This window comes from Mytilus trossulus, chromosome 6 (assembly GCF_036588685.1).
Source record: "Mytilus trossulus isolate FHL-02 chromosome 6, PNRI_Mtr1.1.1.hap1, whole genome shotgun sequence".
NCBI classification, from domain to species: Eukaryota; Metazoa; Mollusca; class Bivalvia; order Mytilida; family Mytilidae; genus Mytilus; species Mytilus trossulus.
In genome coordinates, this window is record NC_086378.1 from 83218671 (window position 1) to 83235207 (window position 16537).

The 16537-nt window shown below is 31.8% G+C and overlaps 2 protein-coding genes across 2 annotated transcripts in view; both read right to left on the reverse strand.

Moving 5' to 3' along the window:
* Nucleotides 1-16537, reverse strand: part of LOC134722040 (uncharacterized) — a 112753-nt gene that overhangs the window by 68610 nt on the left and 27606 nt on the right. Inside the window, exons 12-21 of the mRNA XM_063585458.1 lie at nt 16139-16258; nt 14646-14762; nt 13778-13906; nt 11489-11608; nt 10187-10306; nt 9274-9399; nt 7452-7577; nt 6808-6930; nt 5783-5917; nt 5280-5423 (exon numbers count right to left, since the gene is read on the reverse strand). Of these exons, the coding sequence (XP_063441528.1) occupies nt 5280-5423; nt 5783-5917; nt 6808-6930; nt 7452-7577; nt 9274-9399; nt 10187-10306; nt 11489-11608; nt 13778-13906; nt 14646-14762; nt 16139-16258 (1260 nt within the window). The remainder of the gene's footprint in view (nt 1-5279; nt 5424-5782; nt 5918-6807; nt 6931-7451; nt 7578-9273; nt 9400-10186; nt 10307-11488; nt 11609-13777; nt 13907-14645; nt 14763-16138; nt 16259-16537) is intronic.
* Nucleotides 1386-3727, reverse strand: LOC134723816 (uncharacterized). Its single transcript, XM_063587364.1, has 3 exons — nt 3613-3727; nt 2409-2540; nt 1386-1567 (listed from the first exon to the last, which is right to left on the reverse strand). Exons 1-3 carry the CDS (start codon nt 3638-3640, stop codon nt 1422-1424), a joined length of 306 nt encoding a protein of 101 aa, XP_063443434.1. The 5' UTR covers nt 3641-3727; the 3' UTR covers nt 1386-1421.

The window sequence follows — 16537 nt, forward strand, 5'->3', positions numbered from 1 at the left end:
GATTGGCAATTAGAACAAAATTTTAGAGGAAGCTGGCATTTGGTGTAATATTCTCATAGCAATTCCACAGGGTAAAAATGGAAAAGGAATCTTAAAAAAATAATGGTAACTGTTCACCAAATGTCTGAAAAGGATATCGCCTGGCCAAAAAAACATGGTATCTTGCTTGAACCAGTTCGAGGTTGTTAATTCCCTTTTTTGGGGGGTACCTACAGATGTTTTTACTGAACACTTTATTTTTCTTAGGCCGGTCATAAAATCTGATTCAATATGTGAATGAAAAAAATGTTGTCTAAAATGTGGACAGTATGGTAAAACCCGATGTGAGGCATACTATTTTAATATATTGTGTTTAACATTTTAAAAAAGTGTGCCTACTATTTAAAAAAAAAGGGTTATCATTTTGATATTTTGTGCTTAATAATTTATGTTTATACAGTGTAATTCTGTTTTAATATGATTTTATAGCATACATTATTTGACTTTTTTTCACTTTCTTTATAAATAAAAACTATTTCTTCATTTCAGTTATAATGTTTAATCCCTGACGTTTTTTCTGGTGATTATACACAATCCCTGAAAGTTTTAGTGATTATATATGATCCCTTAACTGGCCAGTGATTCTACACAATCCCTGAAAATTTCAGGGATTCTACATAATCACTGATTATACAAATTCACTGTAAGATATATACAGGTCCGCAATAATTTGTCCACAGTTACATTAGTAAGTTTCAATTGGAATTCCGAACAAAAATGTTATCTAAAAGCTAAATATTGACTTGTAATTATCGCCAAGTAATAATAACAGGAAATATGTAGTACAAATAACTAAAATATGAAAGTCAGGACTAATAATTACACTCATTTTAATCAGTACACTCACTGTAAATTATATTTACACGTATGTGATTGAATACACCTATGTGCATGTGGTCAGCTTGATAAGCCTTATCTACTTGAAAGAAAGTATAAAGTTTCATTAGAAAAGCTCTTAAAATTGTTCAAATTAACTTTTCAAATATGTTTTCGTCAATTTAAAACACTTTCCGTCTTCAAATTATGACTTTACATAATGAGTAAAATGAGGTTCTTGCAGAATTTTTTTTCCCAGGTAATTATTTGAGGTCTTTTGTCTGTCCCAATTGGCAAACATTGCTAAATATGTCAAATGTGGATAACGGAGAGCAACTCAACAATAGCATTGCTACGGTTAGACATTGCACACATATTATTGTAAATATATCTATGTGTTGAAAATTGTTTTGTTGAGATCATGCTAGATGGGTTTTTTTATGATATGTTTGTTAAACAAATAGACAATTTATATAGAATATAATGGCAGATAGAATTAACAAAGACTCAAAATTTGTTTTACCCTCCTTTATTAACTCTCATATGAATATTGTTTTATAATCATATTAATAATTATGACTTGCTGTACAAACGGTTGTAACATGAGATCCCGTTTGTTTACAGTAACAATTTTTACGCCTCTGTCCATTATATCCTAAAGCTTCAAATTTTTGTCCAGGGTTTACACAATATCCATCAGCGTCTTGGCACACTGTAAAAGAAATATTAAACTACGAGTTCAGAAGTGATTGCTATTCAGAGTTTCTCGTTGCTGCATCATATTGTGTGATTTATAATATGTACCGAATGTTGTCTTATGCATGTAAAGAAAATTAACTTGAAACAACAAACATACTAGTTGCATTTACAGAGTTACAGATACCACAAACTATGGAATGTTTTACTATTATTATTGGGATGTTAATTAATCTAAAACACTTGAAAAACATATTGAGATTTCGGAGATTTATCACATCTTTGAACCGCAATGGCTACTGACTTAAAAGATGGTATGGGTCTTTCAAATCATACTGACACTTCGCAAATGATTTTGTATTTGTGGATGAAATCTGTTAGCTGTTGAATTCTGTTTCATTTGATCTCGTATGAAGAGTTGACACATGGGCAATCATACTAAATCGTCTTATTTTCTACTGAAGGAATGCTTTCTCCATGTCTTAATTATCAGAATCTTCAAACAATTTTAAATGCCTAAAGTTATTTAAGACAAAAGCACATTTTTACCCATATTTATCCCAAAAATATGCCATACTTTATTTCCTTGTTCAAGTTGTGTATATTACCCCCTTTGGTACCTCCACTGTGCAGCTATTGTATTGGGTATTTGAGTTTGATGACAGATGGCCAAATATGAAGTTTGTATGCATACATAATATGTGTAACCTCAATTTCTGCTGTATCTGTTCCAAGTCAGATTATTTATGCCATGTAATACTCATTGTTGTTTGTCAAGTTCTTGTGGTTGATGTATGGTCTGTTATACTGACCAGGATTCTCGTTCATTCCTTCTGTTGTATGATAGTAATACTTACAATAGCCCACATCATACGTGAATGAGTTGCCTGATTTTTTACATTTCATCTTTAAACATGTTGCTTTTCCATAAGTTTCAGTCCATTCTGCACCAACATCATGGCAGTTTGAAGTTGTGTATTCTTTACAACCTTTAATAAAGAATATATTTAACTCTTGTCAAACATTTATTTTGCAATATCATTATCAGGAATTACATCTTAAAATAAATTTTGCGATTTTAATGCAGGTTTAACGTCTAGTCAATTTTTCACTATGATTATAACCAGGAAATATAAACAACTCTTCTACATTTTGTTTTTAAAATGTCCTGTACCAAGTAAGGAAATTGACCATTGCTATATTATAGTTTGTTTCTGTGTGTGTTACATTTTAATGTTATGTTTCTGTTGTGTACTAGTTCTCTTCTTATATTTAATGTGTTTCCCTTAGTTTTAGTTTTTAACCCGGATTTGTTTTTTTCTTAATCGATTTATGAATTTCTAACAGCGGTATACTACTGTTGCCTTTATCTAAATATAAGAAAATGTTGATGGATTGCTACAGCTTTAATATTTACATTTAAAAAAGGAGAATTGTTATGAATGAATATGAGACATAAGTAAACTGCTCATAGATTTAAATAAATGAACATGTTCTTAATATTAACCAGATAAACTCTTAAAATTGAGAATGGAAATCTCTCATAGTTTACTGTTGTAATAACTTATAAAAACAGAGTATTTATACAAGAACAGTTGGAATACTTACAGAATTATATCGTTTTACTAAAAGGGCATACTTATGAATAGAAAGACAAGAAATCATAATGATAAAATTTGTTTTATTCTATACGTCATTTTATATATAACAAAATAATAATAAACCGGTAATATTGATAGTCAAAAAGTGCCTTTATCCACCCCCCCCCCCCAATCCCCCACCGAATGTGAACTACAAATTTAGACTTATCAACAGGTTTGTACCGACATGATCGCAACACGACAGATACTACATGTGAGGTGAGATCTGAAGCACCTGAGCGTATCCTTAGTTATTGCGGGGTTTGTGTCTCATTCTTCAGGGGTTTTATGCTGTTTTCAATATTATTAAAAAAAAAATTGCAGTGGCGTTGTCAATTTATTTTATACTGATTCATTTCATATAGTTTAAAGAAAAGTGAATTAGAAATATAAAATAATAATAAAAAAAAACAGTCTATACCTCCTTTGGCATATCTGTATGTTGCCATTCGTCTCAATTCATCCCATTGACATTTATATTGAATACATCCAACATAGTTTGTGTATCCATATTCACGACATATTCCTTTTACGAAACATCCTGAGAAAAAAAGATTGATACTGAATATATTTAATTTTGATAATTGTTTCAATCATAGCCAGTACCTTTGGCAATACATCTAAGTTTTTAAGACAAATTTTAATTTTGTTTTACCATTAAACTTTTATCTAGTTTTCCCAAACTTGTGTTATTAAAACAGTGTTGAAAACATTATATGTGTCCGTTTACGGTTATTTTTGAGGATTATATACCGGTTTGTTGATTCAAGTCCAAACATATGGAAATTTTATAGGAAACTCAAAGCCTTTCCTCTTTTATTCTTATATTTTAGAATTGGATGCTTGATATATATAGGATCATTGCATAAAGGGCTAGCAATGGTTTCCTGTAACAAGTTTGTGAATTAAAATGTTGGTTAAAACAAATATAAATATGGACCAATTCTATGGTGGCTCGTATTATTGACTCAGCATGAGATTTTTGGAAATGTAAAGGTCTACTTAGCATTTTTCGTAAAAGATAAACGCTAGCACATCATGGTCCAACAAGTGGGTAATCTTTGTTTGAAATATAATAACGACAATGTCTGTAATGTATGTGGATTTTCTACAAAAATCTCAGTTTTATTGCACCAAATTGGTATATGTACAAAATCGCCTATTATATTTGGTCATTTAATACTATTGCCATTTGAAAATTTCGTAATTCACATGCCTACAGAAAATGTCATAAACCTTAAGATTTTACTTTGTAGACAATTCAAAATTGTGAATTAAAACGGTAAGCAAGACATCATTTGCTTGATAATGCAATGTTTACGACTTACGTATCAGAGGTAATATATAAATATATGATTTAATTCGTAGTATGATTTATGTAGACCATGTGTAGGTATAGTATGTCGATTAAACAATTTATTGAGAGCCGTGGTGTAGTGGTTAGTGCATCGGACTACTAACACAAAGGTTCCTGGTTCGATTCCCGTTTGGGATGAAAATTTCAGGAACTCTATTTTCGGCTCTCCCTTGACACCATATGCGAGTATGGTCTTGAGGAAACGATGATAGTCCGTCGGACGGGGACGATAAATGGCTGACCCGTGTTAAGAGAGAGTCATATCTCTTGTACGTTAAAGACACCCTTGTAGATTTCGAAAAAGAGTAGGCTAATGCCGCTACAAGGCAGCACTCGCACCCGCAAAGTGGAAAGGGATTAATATAAGTTGCAAAACTTGTTTCCCAATCCACTATAAATAAATATGTTTAAACTAATTTATTTATTTTATGATTACAATTGGTTAGCAGTCACGTTTTGTTAAGGTGCCCTTTTTACATCAATTTAATGTTTCGCGGAATTTTCAAGAGTACAGGTATGGAAAATATGCATTGTCTTGAATCATTAGGTTTTTTGCCTGTACAGTTTGTTGAGTATCTTTTATGGAGTAAATATGTGTATCAAAATATTAAGTAAATAAAAACTTATATTTTGAAAAACTTCTTTTACAGATATTGAAACTTGTAGATCTACAAAATAAAAAGGTAAAATACACTACATTCATTGACATATAAACCAATGAATACACTTGCCACTTGGTGATGTACTCAGTAATCGTTTAAAACCATATGAGCTGCCGGGCGTTTTGGTTACAGTACATTCTACTTGAAAACATGGTCTGCTGGCTAATGGCCACTTCTCACCATTGTAACGGCATATACCATCATGGCGGCAACCTTGTTAAAACATAAAAGAAACATATTCTAAAAATTCAGTGTGTATAACAGCTTAAATTAGTATTTTACATTAGAATCGAATAACAAAAACTTGAATAGCAATTCAATTATATCAATAGCATTTCAATAGTTAAATTTTCAGGATGACGAAACGAAAATTAAGCATCAAACTTGGATCCAGAATTTGTTCAATAGATTTGTATTTGCACAAAATAGACAAAAAAAAAACCACTGTTATGCTTATATAGCTTATTATCTTTATTGTGACATGTAACTTTTATTTCAAAGCAAATTTTGACTTTTATGAGCATTCAAACAATACGCTTCGAAACTCTTGTACATTTCATGGCTTTACTGACCAACTTTCACAGGTCTTTGTACCATGTATATTGTGTTACCACTTCTCTTCTCTCGTTCACACTTATAATCAACGCAAGAACTTTCGTCAGTCCAGACTGAGTTCTCATCTTTACAAACACCATTGACTTTACATCCTGCATAAAAAAATATATATTACTGAATCTATTATACCAAGACAGTTTTATTATTTCTGTCAATGACCACAACTCTTTTCAGGTAAGCTGATATAGCGTTTTATTCAATTCTTCTTTCCAAATTGTAAACCAGAATTTCGGAAAATCAGCTACAAATCGTTAATATGCTATGCAAAATAATAAATTCTTTTATAAAATATTAAAGAAAATGTCAACTTATTTGTATTAAAAGAACGATCGAAAATTAATTATTCTAGCGGCTTTTAACTGAACTTTACGCATTACAAATTAAGAAAATGGTTTCATATTGCTGGGTTTCCCCAATCTCTTTCTTTGTTTTTTTTTAAACTGAATTTTGTCTTTAAATTTGATCAATTTATTTGTTTAAAAGTTTATGCATAAGTTTTTTGATCATTTTCCATAAACTATTTTTCGAAAAGACCTTTGCTGAAAACCAAGATTGTCCCTGAATTTAAGGCATTTTTTCCCGTCTGGTTCATCAGCCTTTCAGTAGGTGGTTGCCTGATCTCTTGAGGAGATAACGTAATGCCGTAATCGATTAATGCGGAAGATAATACAAGAACAGAAGAAGCAATTGTTTGAAATAAAAGAATTTTACTGTGGGAGTAAGAGTTGATTCCCAGGAAAGGATAGAGTTTTGTTTGATTTTCAGATTTTTTCTTCATAACAGGAATTATATTCTATAGTCCTGGAATATAATATTAAACACGTTTATGAGAAAAGAGTATCATCAATTTGCACAAAAAATTGGGATATCTTGTCATCTTTAGACGTATATAACAATGGTCATATATTTAAAACAATTGTAAACAATAATATTCTTTTGAAATATATTAAATATAGGTATTAAAATCTTTTAATGTTACAACCTCCACCAACTCTTTCCAGCTGTGGGAATGTGCTGTTTGCCTGGCTTTCACATCTATAGAGTGAACAATCCTCTTCTATTTCCTCATTGGCGGCAAGGCAATTGCCACTTTTATCTTTACAGGCTAGAAAAAAAGTGTAATATATAATCAATCATATAACGGTGGGCTTACCGTTCCGGATCACCTGAAATTTTGTTTCAGAAAATTATTTTGATAGTGATTTTGGTAAAATTTGGCATATATTTTTGGCTCGTTGAACTATAACTATAACTTAAATCGAAAAATAATGCATTTTAATATCTTTTTGGCTAAAATATAACCGACTGAAGTCTTAAAATATGTGAATTTTTGTATACAAAGCACTTAAAATAAGCGAAAAACGTTTCCTAATATCATATAACCTTAAATTTACTCCATATATTTTCTGTTTAAATGATGTGAAATAGTTATGGGTAGAAAATACCATAAAAACGAAGTCGGTGACCCGTGATTGTATCTAAAATGTGTTAACTAAAACATGTTTCTCCTTTTCTATTGTAAATGTTAAAATAAGAAGATGTGGTATGATTGGCATGGAGCAACAGAGACCAAATTACATAGATATTAACAACTATATGTCACAGCAATCTATTCAATAATCATACCATAAGAAACTGGGTTCATTGAAGCGTACTGCGCTTTGTCGGTTGTTTTAATACTACACTCATAATCAACACAACCATGTTTTCTCCGAGCACCTTCCTCAACACACTCGTTTTTAAAACTACATTCTTAAATATAAATTTGTAACTGGTTAAAACATGTCATGGTCTTGGTAATTTAATCACATTTGATTGTCGAAATACAGAATTGTTAAAATTAATTAAAACATTGATAATTATATTTTATTGAGCACTAAAAGTCTTAGCAAACTTAAACTGGTCCCATATCAACATGAAAAGCCATGTTTTGGGGTTTGGTATACTGGAATATCAAAGTAAACCAATTATGAACCTTATCACTTTGAGTCATTTTTGAATGGCCTATGAATTAATTATCTTCCTATTTATTTCGCCATTCCTTTTGTGTTTTTTTTTAGTTTGCGTGCCTTGTATACTTTATGTTGATATGTTAATCCAAAACAATAGGTTGTTATAGATGTCATTCGAAGGTAAACTCTTTCTTGTTATAATATTCCTCATTTCGAAAATGGTTATATAGCTAGCTAAAGATATCACTTGTATGGCAGTGATTTTAAATTCCATTATATTTACAAACAAGAATGTGTATATAGTTAACGGGTGCCCCTCTCGCACTATCATTTTCTGTGTTCAGTGGACATTAAAATTAGAGTACTAAGTTGACTGAACAACTTCATCAAAGACTACCTTGACCAAAGACTTTTACCTGAAGCACGACAGACGGACGGTCGAACATATAGACCGAAAGACATAATAACCGCAAATGGGTATAACAATGTATGAACTAAACAAAGATATAATTTTGCTACAGCAGTCAACAATTTGTGTATGATATTAACTACTATAAAACAATTTTATATACCAACAAAGAAAACAAAATGACATAAAGACAAAGCACAGAAGCATTTTAAAAACAAGAAATCAAAGCACGACATTAACACAATTGCACTTGGGCGAGATGTAAACTCATCATAAATACAAGATTCAAAACTAGTATTTGTGCAAGACGCGCGTTTCGTCAACAAAATACTCGTCAATAATTAAACAGAAAAAAAGAAAACGAAGTAGAAATCTATTTCTGAGGTAAACAAAAGTCATAGAATTTCAAAAATGTTCAGTTTTGTAAACATTTAAATTATAATAATGATCATACCAATGATAATTCATGAATGTCAGCACAAAATGATATTACAAAAAATTGGACTAAACAGTAAAGGATAATTGTTTTCAAAGACAAGTAAAAAAGCACTATAACACGCAAGTAATAATATATATAGCTACCAGGTCTATAATAATTTTTATATTTGTTTCTGAAAGTAACCTTTTGCTAAGCATGTGGTCTGCCAAATGTTGCGTGCTTTGTCAATGAAAAGCATTGTAGAACTCTTTAATGTTTACCCTATGTTTGGCAGTATCCATTTGACGTGCCTATGAACTTGTATATACCGCCGTTGTGTTTTTATATGATATATTTAAGTATTCTTGTCTTTCGTTTCTGTTTATGTGCTTTTTTTCATATACCAAGTCAGGAATATGTCAGCTGTTAACCATTCGTTTGATTTGTTTGCGTTTTTTTTTTCATTTTTCCATTTGCTTATGACGTTCCATTTAACATTTTCCTCGTGGTTTGATATTCATGTAAATTTTTTTCTATTTAACTATCTGTTTAAATCCGTAGGTTCTGAATATGCATGGATTACTTTTGTCTGACTTGTAAACTAACAACAGTCAGTCGATCCGTAGATTGTTAATTTGACGCAACATTTATTTACATAATAAAACCTACTTTGTTGTTTTACTTCCTGCTTGAAGACATGTCTGAGACCATTCTTGTACCAGCGACACGTGTACTCTGTACATCCACTGTTCCATGTCATGTTAACACCAATGCATTTTCCATTAAACTTGCAACCTAGATTTAATCAATGTGATATAACAATCGAAAAATGTATGTCCAGCTTTTTATATATGGTTGAAAAGTTTCTGATGTTCTTATTTATACATTTTTGTATTTTTTTTTAAATATTAAAATTCATATTATAGTTTCAAAAACTATTTTGTCAGCAATAACGTCGTATCCATAATGGAATCAAAATATTATTTCACCCGAAAAGGTTGTTCCAAAAGAGTGATCATAAGTACTAATTATATATATAATTCTAATAGAATCATCTATACTAATCTCCCGCATACTTTTATAGAAATATCAGTCGCAACCACTTAAACGCAGACATAGTTATGGAAAATAAGGAACATAATGCGACAAAGTTAGATCTGAAAGAATCAACCGCCATGCCAATCCACACTAAGTAATATCCGAAAATAGGAAAAACCATTATAGACACTGAAAGTATTTTGATGTCTTATTTTGGGGTGAACGAATCGTAGGCGTAATCTTGGCAATCGTCATATCAAATTAAGTCTAATATTATACATTTTTCCTGTTGTGTTCTTTAAGTTAATGGATAATAATATGTTTATATATGAAACAAAACTAAAATAAATCTTAATAAAAAAAAACGAAGACTGATACATCAAAGATACAAAAATGTGCAACCATAACAGCGTTGGTCATAGATTGTGTTTGCAATGAAATATTATGTATTAATGGTTTTTAAAACTTTATCATTCAATAAAACAGGGGGAAAAATGAAAATAATTATTGTAAACTGTTCAACACTCTTTATATATTAAGATACCTCCATCTACGATATTCATGTAAGTAGCCCTCTTTTCTTCATCGTAGAAACACTGTTTAGTGTAACATCCTTCTGTTACTTTGTCTCCAGCGTTATAACATTTTCCATTGTATACACATGCTATCAATAAAAAATAATGGTGTTTTGAGAACGGTTTATCACCGAATTTCAGTCGCCATCTCCTATATAAGATTAAGTGTTTGTATTTTGATAATGACATCTCATTTACTCATCTTTCCCAAAATTGTTTCTTTTCTTTAAATATTTTGCGAATAACAGTTATCTTGTATCGTTAAATTGTAGCGTCGTTTGACTTTTGACTTCAATTTTAGTATACACTACATTTTGTAACCGTTCATTTTTACAAACTGACTTTGCCTAGATTAACATAGCCGTATTTGGCACAATATTTTTGAATTTGTAGTCCTCATTGCTCTTCAACTTTGTTCTCGGCTTTTTAATTACATGGTCAACACGACAGGTGCTACATGTGAAGCAGGATCTTCTCACCCTTCCGGAGCACATGAAATCAACCCCAGTTTTGTTGTTGTTATACCCCTATTTTGTCGGTTTCGTTCACGCATCATTGCCGTACAAGTGAGGGGTGTAGCGCTGTAAAACCAGGATAAATCCACCATTTTCTTCATTTGAAAATGCCTGTATCAAGTCTGGAATATGACAGTTGTTGTCCATTCGTTTGTGTTTTATTATTTGAGTTTGCCATTTGGTTAGGGACTTTCCGTTTAGAATTTTCCTCGCAATTCAGTATTTTTGTGATTTTACTTTTTATTATTTGATTTTGCCATTTGATTAGGGACTTTCCGTTTTGAATATTCATCGGAGTTCAGTACTTATAGTGTTATTTTACTTTTTCTTACATATTTTTAATACCCAAATGTTGCAAATTACTTCCTCCATGACAAATAAGTTGGTGTCCCTGCTGATAAAGCACCTTATAACATCAATTTATTATGTCAATTAATGAAGCCAAAACGATATAAACAAAAATTGTTCCACGATAAACAAATGAAGATATACATGTAAATTTACTATCAAAAGATTTCATTTAAATTCCTAGCAACACCTAAACTAATGTCCATTTAGACTACCAGCGTTGTTCAAAATAGCTGACGTTGACGTCATTTACGTGCAACCCATGTTTTATTTGAATTAAAACATGACTTTGTTTCCAAAGCGAACGACGAACGTCAAATTTAAATAGACGTTAGACACTGCTTCTCTTTAAAATTATTAATTGTATTCATTTAGAAAAAAATCATCTCTACATAATGTTTACGGTACCTCCAGCTACGGTGCTCATATAAGCGACCTTCTTGTCTTTGTCAATAACACATTGTTTTGAGGAGCATCCTTCTTTCACTTTGTCACCAGCTTTATAGCATTTGCCTTTGTAATTGCATTCTGTCAATAAATAAAAGTAAACATATGTATCATCTTGTCAAATACTTTATATTATTTTCGCATTTTAGCTTTTACAAACCAAAAATTTTCGCAAATAATGTTGGTACATAAAATTGTTGTGATTGTCGCTAAAAAGACATAAATATGAGATTCGACCGTTATGTTTCGTAGTTCTAGTATATCATTGGCAACCGCACACAATGGTGGAATAGAAATTGGGTCATCACATGTCTTCTTCAGACCGGCAGTAAAACCCTTTCCCCAGTGGGCATTTGTTTTGCTGTGTGGGATATTTTAAGTATGCAGCCATGTCCGGTCAGAATTGGAACGTTACATCCGATGCCTGAGGAGAGAGAGTGCTTCGCTATCTGCTCGTTAAGATCCCTTGCAAGATTACTTTGAGGAGTCCGTAGGTGGCCTCTAGCTATGCAAAATTTCAGTTCTTATCCAATAAACTCTCATTGTATTTAGTCAAACTTTTAGGAATTTTTGTTTCTCAATGCTCTTCAACTTCGAACTTTATTTGGCTTTTTTTCTTTCGAGGGTCACTGATGAGTCTTTTGTAGACGAAACGCGCGACTAGCGTAAATATAAAATTTTCAACCTGGTCTCTATGATGAGTTCATTTTCTAGTGGCAGTCGAAACTTTCACGACCTTCATCCCGGAAAAACTATATAAGATGATCTACCTATTGTATGCATTGTCCATAATATACATTCAAAATTTGCCACTGGACGTTAAGCAACGCTCAATCAATTATTGGTACACTTAGTAATGGACGGTTTATAATAATAATAAAAACATCATATATAGAAACTAAAGCATTCAAAGGAAAAATGGCTTTTATATTTTACGCAGGAAGACTGCACTAACCTTTTGGTATTTTGAGTCTTGTATCTCGAGATGGTATCCAAGTGTAAATTGGGGGACATTGAGCATCCAATAATCAAACAATATCTGAGAAACGGTTATATTCAAATTGGGGTGTTTTTGGTTTGAATTGGAAGATATTTCGGAAATCAATTGTTCAAACATATACGGAATTGGATCAAGATGAAATATTGCAAAGGCAGATATATGAGGAGAAGGGGTCCCGAGCCCCCCTTGTGTTGAAAAAATTGGTTTATTGTATGGGGAATCACTAAAGCATGACTGCATCGGACCCACTCTTAGGCAAACAGTGGAATATGCTTGCTGGTATGATTCTTGACGTGATGATGTAAATATGGTACACTATTTAGGAATACATTTAATTAGATAAATGCTTAATTTATATTGAAGTGCTAAATAAATGTGTATAATTATGGAAAAAGAAAACTACAGAACGTTTTGAATTTTCTAAATTTTAATTACAATGAAACGTTTTCATACATTTTTAACGTACCGATGAATATTCATGTTTTTTTTTTATTTCAAATAATATATTATTTGTTTGCTTTATAGTTTTAGCGCAGAGTTGTTCGTTTCTTTGTTTGAATTTAAAGTACTAATGATTTCGAAATGAACAGATGTGTATGTCCAGTAGCCATTGAATTTATTGAGAATTGGTATTGTTTGATTGATTAACTGTTGGTTGCTTAACTGCAGTTCCAAATATTTTATACATGTTAAAGACTTGACCACTCTATATATGTAGTTCCTATGATAGAGGACATCAGCTATGAAAATCGGGTAAATTTGAACTGCCACAGGAAAAAAATCTATTAGATGGGGACAGGAACTTAGCCTTGCAACATGCCACCTAAAAGAGTTGTTGGGAGGGTTATCAACGATCAAAGAGCGTAGTACTCTCTTAATATGAGGCATCAGATTTACATCCCAATTTTCGCCGGACGTGGCTGTGTACTTGAACATTCCATACATGCAAACGGACGCCTCACTCTGGTGAGGGTAGTACTTCCAGCAAAGGAAGACCAATGGAGAATTGGTATTAAAATAGAGTTGACATTTTGACAATTTCATAAGCCGTTGTATATAAATCAATTGTACGATTAACCAGTATTACTATTTGAATGATTTGTACCACAGCAGTAACTACCTTGCTCCACAAGTTGGTCGTTTTACGTTACTTGTTAATAAATTTCCTGAACCCTATGTTCATAGAATTATTAGAAAAGTACACCTTAACTATATTGTTGTTACAACATAATTGTCTGTGTTTCCCTTACCTTGCTCAACTGAATCAATGTTGAATGATATAGAATTTGCTTTCCTTGTCATGGTACATTTTAACCAATGGCAGGCGGCATGGTGCCATACTGCATTTACTGCATGACATTCTCCATCATACTTGCATGCTACAAATAAAATTAAGTTATAAGACTGAAACTTTGAATAATATGCATGTATAGCTGTTCAATGAATTTTTTTTTTTTAAAAACATCACTGTATTCGATGCTTAAAGTTCTTGGAAGTTCTATAAAATTAGCAGTATAGTCATATAAAAAAAAATACTATCGATGCTGTATTCTGTAGCGCTATACAAGTAAATAAACTGTACCATTTATTTTGGCCAATAAATTAAAATTAAAGTGTTGATTGCATTAATAGTTATAGTATGATGTTCTTCGAAAACAAACAGTTGGTCTGACGGCATTGATATCAATTAGATCATACATTCAAAAATAGAGATTTCTTGTATGACTATTTTTAGGTGAAGCCGGCAACACAAGCTTGCTGTAAAAAAAAATAGACACCAAAACAGGAAATAGTGTTAACTGGAAAGCCATTTAAGATACATAAAAAAAAATGACAGCACATTTGTAATTTACTAAAATCAGTTAACAATAGGCATATAACATAACAATAGCATCACTGAAGACAATCACATTGACGAAATGTGAATAGGGTGCAAAATTAGTACCATAAATATTATAGGGTAGATATAAGAAGATGTGATATGCGTGCCAATTAGACAACTCTCCATCCAAGTAACATTTTACAAAAGTAAACCATTATAGGTCAAAGTATATGAATACTATGTATCATTTGTAAAACTAACATTTGTAGAATAAAGCAAGCAGAGAGGAAACTTACCACCTCGTAGGAATTTCATTCCGCATTTCGTAGTTGCTGCTGAACACTTGTATGTCATACAATTTTTGGTAAACTCAGAACCGATAGGAATACATTTCCCCTTACCATCACTACAGCCTGAAAAAACAAATAAAATGATGTGTCGTTTGCAATTGATTGGAAGACAGACAACTGTTTTATTAAGACCGATGACAAATGTTTTAATTATCATAGATCACTGAACGACCATAAAGAAAACTGTGTACCGTAAATTAATAAAACAAACCCCTTGATACCAAAGTGTGAGAGTAAATAATAGAACCCAAACTTGGGACAATATGTCACAGCACAGCATAATAACAAATAGTAGAAATTACTGGACTCTCGTATTCAGTGCTTAGCAAATCTATCTAAGGAATGTCAACTTGCATATGTCACTAGTAGGAACTTGACGAATCCAATTTCAGATACAATATCACCCTTTTGAAACGATGAATATGAAGGAAAAACATGTCACCAGTACGTCGAGTAACTGTTTGTTTAAATCAACCATTTAGTAATAACGAACGTGGATACATTGGATGTTGAAGTATACTGATTGCTATCTAAGTCTAAAATACATGATCTTTTTCGTTGTTTTTGGCTTTGAACTAGCTTTCAATAGGTGCAAGTACTCTCAGGTCTGTAGTTCGTGTCTTTTTGTAATAGGGATGTATAAATACCCTGCCACGTCCACTATATGTTTGTGTTAGATATATTGTTATGGTTATCCACCTGATCACGTAAGACTTTTCGACCGATTTTCATAGTTTGTTCTTAAGTTGTACTTTTAAATCGTCCCAGGTTTAGGGAGGATCGGGATCCCGTTACCATGTTTAACCCCACCACATGATATATGTACCTGTCCCAAGTCTATAGAGTGTAATTCAGCGGTTGTCGGGGTTGGGTTTTTTGCTGTTGCGTATATTTAATTTTTTGTTCATTGTTTTGAATAGCGTGTTCTTATCTTGTGCTGTTACACCATTATTCAAGTTTAGGGGAAGGGTTGCACAAAGTAGTTTAATCCCGCAAAATTCTGTATTTGCCTGTTCTTACTTAGATTCCTCTAATTATGTGGTTGTCGTTTGTTGCTGAGTAACATTTTTAGTGTTCGTTCATTATTTTGTACGTGAATAAGATCGTTAGTTTTTTTTTTCGTTTAAATTGGGGTTTGTTCTTCGTTGAAGGTTGTTCGGTAACCTGTTAGTTTTGAACTGTTTTGTTGTTGGTCTCTTTATGAAGATATCGTATTAACAATCATACATCTACTCTTTTTTTTTATATAAACAAGCTTTAACATTACTTTATTTGTAGTATTTGCTGATATTAAATCCTTTGTATAAACAGAAGTTAATAATATCTTTCACTGCATATACATGTTTTTTCAAACTACCTTCATTAAAAATGAAAATGGAATCTTATTTGTTTTATCCAGGCAGTCTGTACGTTACTTGAAAATGTTAATAGTACGTTACCTGCTTTGACCATTCGGAAACGACTGTCTTGTGAACCTGGAGTGGCAGTACATACTGAATTATAGCATCCTCTTTGAATGTGGTAATTGAGTGGCCGACACATATCTTCGTCTTTGCAGCCTTTACACAAAAAAAGAAGTATTCAAGGTAAATTACGTTTTCAAAAGTTAAATCTAAAAATATTCGATTCATTCTTATGATGTTTAAACAACTTGACTCCAAAGATATGCTGCTTACATGAATTTAGAATTAGACTCAAATACGAATATTGCATTGTTTGTGAACAATTTGAACTGACTATGATTCTAAATAGTTGTCAAATTGAAGAAATAAGAATTGTTTTTAAGTCGATATTTGCTCCCTTTTATGTGCACTTTCGCGCGCGAAAACAATCATTAA